General features: G+C 41.1%; 1 protein-coding gene across 1 annotated transcript in view; it reads left to right on the top strand.

The window, feature by feature from the left end:
- Positions 1-1,188: 1,188 nt before the first annotated feature.
- gtpbp4 (GTP binding protein 4) overlaps positions 1,189-11,513 on the top strand; it is a 68,796-nt gene continuing 58,471 nt past the window's right edge. Inside the window, exons 1-5 of the mRNA XM_084326787.1 lie at positions 1,189-1,280; positions 2,412-2,582; positions 3,131-3,234; positions 3,825-3,961; positions 10,639-10,739. Of these exons, the coding sequence (XP_084182913.1) occupies positions 1,233-1,280; positions 2,412-2,582; positions 3,131-3,234; positions 3,825-3,961; positions 10,639-10,739 (561 nt within the window). The 5' untranslated portion in view covers positions 1,189-1,232. The remainder of the gene's footprint in view (positions 1,281-2,411; positions 2,583-3,130; positions 3,235-3,824; positions 3,962-10,638; positions 10,740-11,513) is intronic.

The raw sequence follows: 11,513 nt of genomic DNA, 5'->3' as shown, positions 1-11,513 counted from the left end.
CTAGTTCCGAGCTGAGGGTTTTTTCAACCTGTAACTTGTTCTTGTCAGAGACCAGCAGGGCTGAGTCGTCCGCAAACAGGAACAAGTTGCAGTCACAAGCTGACGACATGTCATTTGCATAAATTAGGAACAGTAGCGGTCCTAGTATGCTTCCTTAGTATGCTTCCTAGGCCAGGTTCCCCCACACTGTATATATATCCCTTATCTACTCTAGTTATACCACTGGCCAGAACAGCTTACTACCATAGTGTATATTTATACCTGTATCACTGTACATAATAATACTGTACATGTTACGATTCGGCATGAAGAAGGACCCAATATGCGGTTAGACAGTATAAAGGAGACGGTGGTTGCTCTTCTCAACAGTGTTCTTTAATATAGAACTCAAGGCAGGAGCAAGGCAGGAATATAAACAATACAAAACAAAAGGCACAGCGGCGCTAACTACAAACACGGACTGTGATACGAAAACAAAGATGACAAAAACAGTATACAATATCACTTACTACTGACTCTAAAAAGTACAACAGCAGGGCAAGGCAGACGACAGCAAGGTACAAACGAACGGGTAACACGGAGGTATGACGCCACAACAGGAAGTGGGAACAGGACAACCTAATAATATTATATTATACTCAACCTAATAATATTATATTATACTCAACCTAATTAACAATGATTACCAACGATCAACAGCTGGGGGAAGACACACTAGAACTGATACAATACAAAATACAATACAACCATCAAAGAACACACACAGGCTAAATACCAAAACACAGAATAAGAATACTAAGACAGAACAAACCTAAACAGACAACATTTGTAATAATGACGCTAATTGCCACATTAGGACATTATTGATTTGAACCAACATGTTCAGGGCTGAGTGCATTGTCTGCAGGTGGCCGCTGGTGGCTCTCTGCCTGGGACATTCTCTCTCCCAGGCATGAGTTGATCTTGGACTCATTTGTATATTCCAGTTTGTATATTGCACTTTACTTTTTTTTTATTGTAAAAATTATATTATGTATTATTATTACTATTATTATTAGTGATAGTTACAAAAGCATTTTAACGCCCATAAATATTGTATTTATGCTATTACCCAGTATGAACACCAGGGGGGGGTGTGGTGAAAATGCCTCCGAGTTTCTCAGGCTCTCTTCCGGTAACAACGACTCGTTCTTTTCCTATAGTCGTCCGCGGACCCAACGTGTCCTGCGAAAATGGCACTTTATAATTTCAAGAAGATTATGGTGGTTCCCACCTCAAAGGTATGTTTGATTTAATATACAGACACCCTGAACTCTTGTAGTCAACGTCGCGTTTTTTAATTGTTTAATTTGGCCTCGAACAACAACTCTAACAAACGAACATGGTGTGAATCCGACTGGAAGGTCTGTGCGCTGCTGGGAAGGAAGACACGTGTTATATAGCTGCCGTGTATTAAAGGGACTGAGAGCAAGTGGACACGTCAAGAGTCTAAATAGCAGTTTCGACAAAACATTTGAGTTTGGTTGCCTATAATCTAGGTTCTGTGGGAGCATGTCTATGTTCCCCGGGTCATATGTTCCCCGGGTTCTATGTTCCCCGCTTTGATTGATTGATAGATTGAAAATGTTAGACCACCAGCCCTGATTCCAAACTCTAACCTTAACCAGTTCGAACGAGGGCCTAAGCTTAACCGTTCGAAACAAGGCGGACATTAATAATTAATAAAATAATAAAAATGTATAAAATTTTCAATCTATTAATCAATCAACGCGGGGAACATAGAACCCGGGGAACATGGGACCCGGGGAACATGGGGATGATCCCGGTTCTGTTACCTTTGGCTTTACTGTACGAACTCTGAACTCTGTTGTCTATATTATAGGCTTTGATTGATTGATTGAAAACTTTATTAACAGATTGCAGAATGGGTACAGTACAGTACAGCTCAATACATACAATTGTTAAGGGGATGCAGACCAGAGAAAGACTTTCGTCTTGTTTACATCAGGGTCCCCCATTTTAAATTCATAACATATATGACACACATGACATACAGATAGACTCTGATAATACTGTACGAACTCTTGATTTCCCCAAGGGGATCAACAAAGAAATATCTTATCTGAACTATACTCAATGCATACCTATCTACTAGGGATGCAACACTACAGTTGGCTAATAATAAGTGATGTGTGTGTGTGTGTGTGCTTGCATGTGTTTTCATGTTCAACGTTAAACTAATGTGCAACCTTATACACTGTACTTAAATAAATAACTTATTTGGAACTTAACTTATTTGAAAGTTACCATTGTGTTTGCTATTTTATTGAATTTGTGTTTTTAAGTTACAGCAAATTGCTTTCTGTATACAATTATTGATTGTACACGTTCACCTTTCCCCTCTCCTACAGGACTTCATCGACATCACTCTCTCCAAAACACAAAGGAAGACTCCCACGGTCGTACACAAGCATTATCAGATCCACCGCATCCGCCACTTTTACATGCGCAAAGTCAAGTTCACACAGCAGAACTATCATGACCGGCTCACTCAGATCCTCACTGACTTCCCCAAGCTAGATGTAAGTTACCATTCTCTTCTTATTGCTCATAACTATGCTTTCAATCCTCAGGTCACTTTGTGCGACATCTGTCTTTTCTTGTATGACTGAATCCTAGTTGTATATATATCTATTGTTGTTATTGGATACATTTTTTCATCTTATTTCTATAATAATTCAATAAGATTCAGGTGGCTGGATCCAGGCACGCCCAGTACAACCAGTCTGGTCCTGTAGTTGGCCACTGAGCAGCTCCACTGGTGCAATTGGGCTGCTAAGTGCCTTGCTTAAAGGAAAACTCCAACATTTTGGGAAATTAGCTTATTTAACATCTTCCCTGGGGTTAGACAAGAAGATACATACCTTTTTTGTCTCTGTGCATGCATTAGCCTTAGGGAACAGTCGCTCCGTTAGCGTAGCTTAGCTTCATCACTGGAAGTGGGGCGGAGTTAGAGCCTGACGTTCCCTACAGTGCCCTACAGTCACGAAATACACTCCAAAACGTTCCTGTAAACATGTGATATGCCATGTTGTCATATGATATATTTGGTCTGTGTTGTTGTCCTTAGGATATCCATCCATTCTACGCTGATTTGATGAACGTGTTGTACGACAAAGACCATTACAAGCTGGCTCTGGGTCAGATCAACATCGCCAAGAATTTGATTGACAAGTACGTTTATTGAAAACTCACTAATTGTATCCATGGTCATCTATAGGTTGAACTTTGTCAACAAGTGAGAACACGCAACACCACACCAAAGACTCCAGGGTTGTCATACACACTAAAACACTTACTGAGACACACACATACACACACACACACACACACACACACACACACACACACACACACACACACACACACACACAAGGACTATGTACACACACCTTCTCAACACTCAGACTGTACCTATGGTGATGGTATATATTGCATATTTGCACTTTTTATTTTTATATCACACCTTGCTACCTGTTTACTGTGTAAATGTGTCTATCTATGTCTGTGCACATATGCAAGTTTGTGACTCAGAGCCCCAGCTTATGGGAGCGCCTTGGTCTTATGCCCCTTTTATTTATTTGTACTGCTCTTATTTCTTGAACAGCTATTTTCTTTAGCTGCTACTGCTTCCTTGGTACCGTTTCTCAGGTACTGTTTAAAAAAAAGAATGTGCTTGTTTTTATTGAGACAAATCATGCAACATTATGTTGTACCTGAAAAGTATAATAACAAATAAAGATCATTCATTATCTCCTCCCCAGTGTTGCTAAAGACTACGTTCGCCTCATGAAATATGGAGATTCTCTGTACCGGTGTAAACAACTGAAGAGAGCAGCCCTTGGTCGCATGTGCACCATCGTGAAACGACAGAAGCAGAGCTTGGAATACCTGGAACAAGGTAACGACACAGCTGCTTTTGTAAACATGTTCCCACAAACTAGAGGTCCTGCGAGTCCAACCTCAACTGACGTTGAATATTATGTGCTGGGGAAGGAATCTCTTGATTTGGTGACCCCATGACCTTTCCTCTGCACTATTATGGGCAGATTACCTTACAATTAGCTGAGAACATTCATGACCCCCTAGAGCAGTGGTTCCCAACCTTTTTCCCCCCAGGGACCCCCAAACATCTCTGATGAAATTCGCGGACCCCCTCCTAATAAGATACCATAAAATACTTTTTTTTTTAATAACAAACTGCTTATACACAGGCATATGCATCACAATTAGACCCACTATGCTTCTTTGACTTGTGCCTTCAATCAACAAATCTCATCTTGCACCATATGCATTTCAAAATGCTTGGCGAATATTCAAATGCTGTATTCATCCTCTCAAATCAGGCCCTAATGGTGAACGGTTTGCATTTATGGAACAAATCAATGCAACAAATTAAACTAAATATGAGACAGGAAATTCCAATCAGTAGCAGAGAGAATCTGTCCTAGCTGGGTTTAATACTTTTTTTTGTCATTTTAATAACAAACTGCTTATACACAGGCATATGCATCATAATTAGACCCACTATGCTTCTTTGACTTGTGCCTTCAATCAACAAATCTAATCTTGCACCATATGTATTTCAAAATTTTGGCCAATATTCAAATCCTGTATTCATCCTCTCAAATCAGGCCCTAATGGTGAACGGTTTGCATTTATGTTGAATGAAGTAAGAATCCACTGCAGTAAAAATATCCTCACCTCGAGTGGTGGTAGTAAGGTTGACTGACATGAGAATGTCCTGCTTCAGATCCTCATTTTCGATATATTGCACATAAACGATGAGCACAGCCTCGTCTGCGACAGTTGTAGTTTCATCAAGTTGTATGGCAAATGGACCCTTTCTAAGCTTTTCTGACAGCTGCTGCTCGCAATCACTTGACATCTTATCAATTCGGTCTTTCACTACATTGTTCGAGAGTGGTACTGATTTTAGTTTATCCGCCACCTGTGGGCCGCACAGTTTCTAAACCATTTTGATGCAGGCTGGTTTGATGAGCTGCTCGCCAATATTGTGCGGTTTCTTTGCTTTTGCAATTAAAAGCGAACACTCAAAGGAGGCTTCGGTAGCCTTCTGTAAATCACTGCCACCCCTGCTCCACGCTACTCTAACATCAACAGGCTTGTTCGCCTTGAGAGACTGTTCTTTCCTCCGAAAAAAGTCCGGATCCTTCCCAACGGTTTCTGGGTGCTTAGACACCTGATGTCTCTTCAGCTTGCTGGGCTTCAGGCTCGAGTTTGCCAACTTTTCTCCACAAATCACACACTCAGGTCGTTTGTCTGGTCCCTCAGTGAAGCCCATGGTGATGTAATTTTCGCGATTGCTGTAGGTCCTAACTTTTTTTGCAGATGAGCTGCCGTCATCTCCTTTTCGTTTGTCACACATTTTCGCCTCTGGCGGCTGACTGCAGACGAGCCGAGAAAGTTAACTAGCGTGCTAGGCTAGCTACAGAAAGTGATAGCAGTTGTGATGATAGTCAACTGATTCGCGTTTTAGCGGCTACCCGGTAGCCTACTGTTAACGTTCAAAAATCATGTCTAGATGTTTATTTATTTATCTTTATTTTTTATTGTAGTGGAGAGACTATTCATGCTTCTGATGATAAAAATATGCTAATTAAATATTTCTCTGAAAAAAAAAAAAAAAAAAAAGACCTCAAATCATCTGTGGTCTGGCGGACCCCCTGCGCCCCCTGGCGGACCCCCAGGGGGTCCGCGGACCCCAGGTTGGGAATCACTGCCCTAGAGCAGGGGTGGCCAACCCGCGGCTCACGAGCCGCATGCAGCTCTTTGCCCGTCAATGTGCGGCTCTTCAATCCATAAAAAAATAAATGTAATATTTTTTTTAACTTTTTTTTTATGTCACTCATTCCACAATGACGTAGAATAATAATTTTTTTTTTTTTAATTGTCCATTTGCATGTTCTTGGTATCTGAATCTAGGGACATATATGGATCAGTGTCAGAAATAGTGTCTGTTACTGGGCTTGAGTAAATTGTAATGAACCAAAGGAGAATATCAATTCTATTTAAAAAAATGTTTATCTTTGACTGTGAATAACACCATGCTAAAATTGACCAGACCTGAAAAATCTAAGCAAATGAATAAAGGGAAGATGATTAAACAGAAGGTTTTGTAGATACAGTACTGAATTCTGCCATATTTTTTATAATGTAAATTTTTCCACCATTTTTCATCATATTGCAACACCGTTTTTTGCAAGACGTTCACAGAAAGGTAGAGAAACTAACTGCGTTCTGTTTTATGGCAATAACGTTCAGGTTTGTGGGAGATAATCCCAAAAAATAAGAGAAATAAAAAAGTAAATCCAGAAGTCAGATGATTGACAGGGGCTGGTGTGAGCTGGGTAGGGTAGTTTTTGAAAGCCCTGAGTCTCTTCCTTCAAAAGACTGGATGTGCCACTTCCTCCTGTCAATATGCGCCGGTTTCCGACTCAATGCCCTGAGATTTCTATAATCGTATATTTCACTAATAACAGTTAAAATAATTGGTAAACAAACGTAATGCTGAAAATATACACTTTTACTGTATATCTCGGGCTTAAGAGGTTAACCCTGTGAGGCCCAAATTAAAAAGACATTACAGAGGCCAGAGGGTGGGACATATAAACACATTTACTATCAAATAGCATTGTGAGGCTGAACAACAGGACCAATTGACTATACATGTGCTTAAAGGGGAACTATCTTATAAATGGCCTTTTTCAGTGTTTACCATCGTTTTTTAGCTATGTGGACTTATATTAATAGGATTCTCATATTGGCGCATTCTTCCAATTCTCCTTCAATATTCACCCTCACTGAACTGAGTCATCTGAAAATGTGCATATCTGTGATGTCAGAGATTTCTCAGCTGCATAATAATGTGGCAGTTGATGTGGCAGTTGGCACCAGGCCACACAGTGGTTGGAGCCCAGCCTCAAAACGGCTTAAGATCTTGAGGTAGAAAAATGCGGTTTTTGAGTACTTGATTAAAAATACAAAACAATGCATTTTTTTTTTTTTTTTTTTTATAAACCTAGGTGTTCCATAGACTCACAGGAATTGTGTAAAAGTGCCCAAATAGTGAAAGAAATAGTAAAATAGTTCCCCTTTAACATTTTTTAAATAAACATTCTTTTTTTAAATGGCTAAAAGTGATTTTGTAATTTTGCAACCGTGGGTCTCACAGGGTACTTTTAACCCTGTGAGGCCCAAATAAAAAAGACATTAGCAACTTCAGAGGGTGAGACACCTATAAACACATGAAGGGTGCCGTGACTGAAAAAAAAAGTTGAGAAACGCTGGTATATGGTGTGGCTCTTTGTGGTACCACAGTAATTTTTGTGGCTCTTAGTCTCTGACTCGTTGGCCACCCCTGCACTAGAGGAAGAAACGTATTGATTTTGATGACCTTGTGGCCTTTCCTGTAGCTCTGTCATCAGTCCAAAATGAACTTATCTCCTGACCTGTTAGTCGAGCAAAGGGCCAAAAGAAGGATGTTTAAACTGAGGTACCACAGGAAGTAACTAGGGGTTGGAATCACCAGAGACCCACGCCGGTACAATATTATCACCAGAGACCCACTGTACAATATTATCACCATACTAGAGTCACAATTTTGTAATATTGCGAGTTATTACCGGTTTCCAACTGCAAATTATGTCTCCAATGGAAAACATCAACAGCTGCAATAAAATATTTGATCTAATAAGATTTCAAATCTTGGCACCAATATCAATATATTATCGGCACGCAAAATATCGCAATATATTGCTGTATTGATTCTCCCCTAGAGGTAAACAAAACACAGTGACATTAAACATTTCAAATCAATCACAAAAGTTAATTAAATGCATTCAATTTATTTTTGATCTACTTTTTCTCCCCATTTTCTATTTTTCTCCCATCCCAATTTCGTATTTTCCAAATCTTCCCTCCCCTGTCTCGAACGTCGCTAGACCATGCCTCCCACTGGTCGGCTGCAATGTGGACGAAGCCTTGCATCACGTGTCCCCTCCGGTACACGAGGAGGCAGCCGGCGCATCTTTTCACCTGCACAGCGTGATCTCTGTGGCGAAGAGTAACGCGTGGGAGGCTCACGCTGCCCCCGATACTTCCTGATTCTGCTGTACAGGCCCACCAACCGACCTGTAGGAGTCGCTGTCCACAACGTCCGATCCCCACCCACCGGCTTTCCCACCCCCTAATACTGCCAATTGTATTAGTATGAACGACCAGCCAAGCCGGAAGAAAAATGCATTGATAATATTGCAGTGACTCAGGAAATGGGACACTGTTTTATTTGGATGACATCCTGTAATTTGCCTGGGGGTTGTCATACATGGGACCTAGAGATGTCGAGATTAACTGGCAGTGCGTGGAAGTAAGGCCAATAATCTTTATTTATAAGGCCTAGAAGATTTATTTTATTTATTTCAAGTCACAAATTGATCAATACAGTCCATATTAACCCTTTAATCGCCGTTGACGCTGAAACACGTCATTCCCCGCCATGCTCATTCTGCCGATGACGCTGGACAGCGTCTTTGATATCAATATTTCAAAAATCTGTGATCGAAATCATATTTCTCCCCCGGAGACATTATATGTACTGGTGAGCCCCTGTCAACTCTAACGGTTCAAGAGCGCCATCTGGTGGCCGATCGGCCTGATCGCCCAGGTAAGAAACAGGAAGTGGAAGCTGGTGCTCATTTCAATTTGGTCCGATCACTCGCTATAGGTCCCGGGACTCTAGCTCGACACAATGGATAGCGATCCGTTGCCAATAACTCTATAAACAACATGATTTGGACGTATATACTATTATACAACCTGGAAATGGATCGGATATTTCGACATCCCATAATAGAAAAAAATCTGTTCTACGCTCATCTCCCAACGGCGAGAGGAAGCTACGGTGAGTTTCAGCGTTATTTTTTAATGTCTTCTATACTAACTGCTCTAATGATCATATCACCCACACTAGATGAATGATATAACGTTGCCCACGGAATTATAAACGACCCCCCGCCCATCCGGTCAACATCAGATCATACGTAGTAACTTCTAGAAGTACGTGCAGTTGACATTTTTTATCTCGCGCCGATTGCTATCAAACTGTATACAATCATCAATATAATGCATTTAGGGCTATAAATCACGTTCTGGAGAAAGCTGCAGAAAACGATAAAAACATACTTATACTTTAGACCGTATTTTAGTATGAATATGTGAATGAAAAAGTATAACGTTGCTACACCCTGAACAATAGATATAGGACTTTGAATGGGCCATGGTAATGTCAATTTAGCAATACAATTTAAAAAGTTATAGCCCTGCAAAGAAGGGGAACTTCTCCATGTTAAATAGGGCTGGCGAGGGATGGTAAATTATGAATTTAACCCCGGCGATCAAAGGGTTAAAGGCCAACCTTCACGTTGTATTTTTGTTCAATAAACAATGTGGACTAGGCCAACGGTGACTTTCATGAAGGAGGGGAAAAAAAGTATTGAAATTGACCCAGTTTTAGCGTTTTTATCAAACATTTTGTCTGCCCAACACAATCACCACGCACGTGGATATTTTAATCAATGGTTCATAACGTGCGTGTGTAAATCGAAATGATCTCGTCACAACAGGTGCAGGGCACCAGGGGGCTCACCAGGGGGCGCTGAGAGTCACACACAGCTAGTGGCAGGCACTGCAGGCAGAGAGCCTTGCTACCATAGATATATGCTTGCTACTACTAGCCAAATGAAAATGTATCTGTTTCACCTAACACTATTGCTCCGTGATTATAGCCATCCATCTCTAAAGCTAACCACTATTTGTAAAAGCCACAACCACGTTACCATATTTGTAATAATGTAAATCATTGTGTCGTTGTACACATATTGTGTTTATAACGTTAGTAGCTAACATAGCTTAGCTTGGTAGCTATTGTGCTAACAACATATCCCGACATCCTTCTCGCTGGCCGGCATGAACGGCCGACCCAAAATGGTTCTCTCCTCTCTGTACACCCCGTCCCCACGCGAGAACCACCCGCAGGGACGGCGGAGCTGTAGTGGTCCCGACTGTAGCAGGGACGGCGGAGCTATAGGCTAACTGTGATGCACCGAGTGGGCCACCATTGATCTAGTACTATGACCCGGACGGGCAAGGCATACGTTTCCTGAAGTGACGTCACGGCCGTGCTAGCGTCTGATAAGCTTTTAGATTCGGCTCATTAATATGCACCTGTAGTGACGTCGGCGTTTGATAAGCTTTTTTGATTCGCGCGTGCAGGTTATTCGTGCATGGACCTTTTTAACTCTTTCGAAGTGGCATTTCCGGTGTCAAATGGAAAAAAATAAATAATGAAATTATATACCAATGATGTAAACTACCCATAATTGATCAGTAGGGTTTAACCTGGATGTTGGGCTTTAAGTGATGTTTCTTTTTCAAATGTAGCCAAGAGTAAAGACCCTAACCCATCAAAACAGCAGTCAACGGGTATATTTTCAGCAATACGTTTGTTTAGCAATGATTTGAATGATTCTATCCTGTTCTCTCACGTGTCATTCACAGTGCGTCAGCATCTTTCCCGTTTGCCAAGCATCGACCCAAACACCAGGACCCTGCTGCTGTGTGGTTACCCCAACGTCGGCAAGTCCAGCTTCATCAACAAGGTACACAGCCTTGTCATAACAACATATCCTATTGGATTTTTCAGAGTAACGTTAAAGTCCTGAGTATATGGGCACATTTTCTGTCTACCGGTCAAATGAGAGAAATTCCGGTCAGAGTTTATTGAGCCTAACACTTTGATTGCCTAAGGCTAAATTCATGATATACCATCCCTTGCCAGCTCTATTTGTCTATGGAGAAGTTCCCCTTCTTTGCAGGGCTATAACTTTTTAAATACTATTGCTAGATTGCCATTATTAGGGCCCATTCAATGTCCTATATGTATTGTTCAGGGTGTATGAGCGTTAAACTTTTTCATTCACATATTCATACTAAAATATGATCTAAAGTATAAGTATGTTTTCATCTCTTTCTGCAGCTTTCTCCAGAACGTGATTTATAGCCCCAAATGCATTATATTGATGATCAAATACAGTTTGGTAGCGATCGGTGCCAGATGAAAAATTTCAAATGGACGTGCTTCTAGAAGTTTCTACGTATCATCTGATGATGACCGGATGGGCGGGGGATCATTTATAATTCCGTGGGCAACGTTATACCATTCATCTAATGTGGGTCAAATGTTCATCATAGCAGTTAGTGTCGAACACGGTAATACTACACGCTAAAACTCACCCCAGTCTCCGCGGGCCGGTGGGCGATCAGCGCGGGGTAGACAGTTTTCCATTATGGGATGTCGAAATACCCGGTCCATTTCCAGGTTGTATAATAGTATATACGTCCAAATCATGTTGTTTATCGAGTTATTGGCAACG

This window comes from Notolepis coatsorum (assembly GCF_963971535.1).
Source record: "Notolepis coatsorum genome assembly, chromosome: 13".
In the NCBI taxonomy this organism is placed as follows: domain Eukaryota; kingdom Metazoa; phylum Chordata; class Actinopteri; order Aulopiformes; family Paralepididae; genus Notolepis; species Notolepis coatsorum.
Note: the sequence above shows the minus strand (reverse complement) of the source record. Positions and strands in the feature narration are given on the sequence as shown.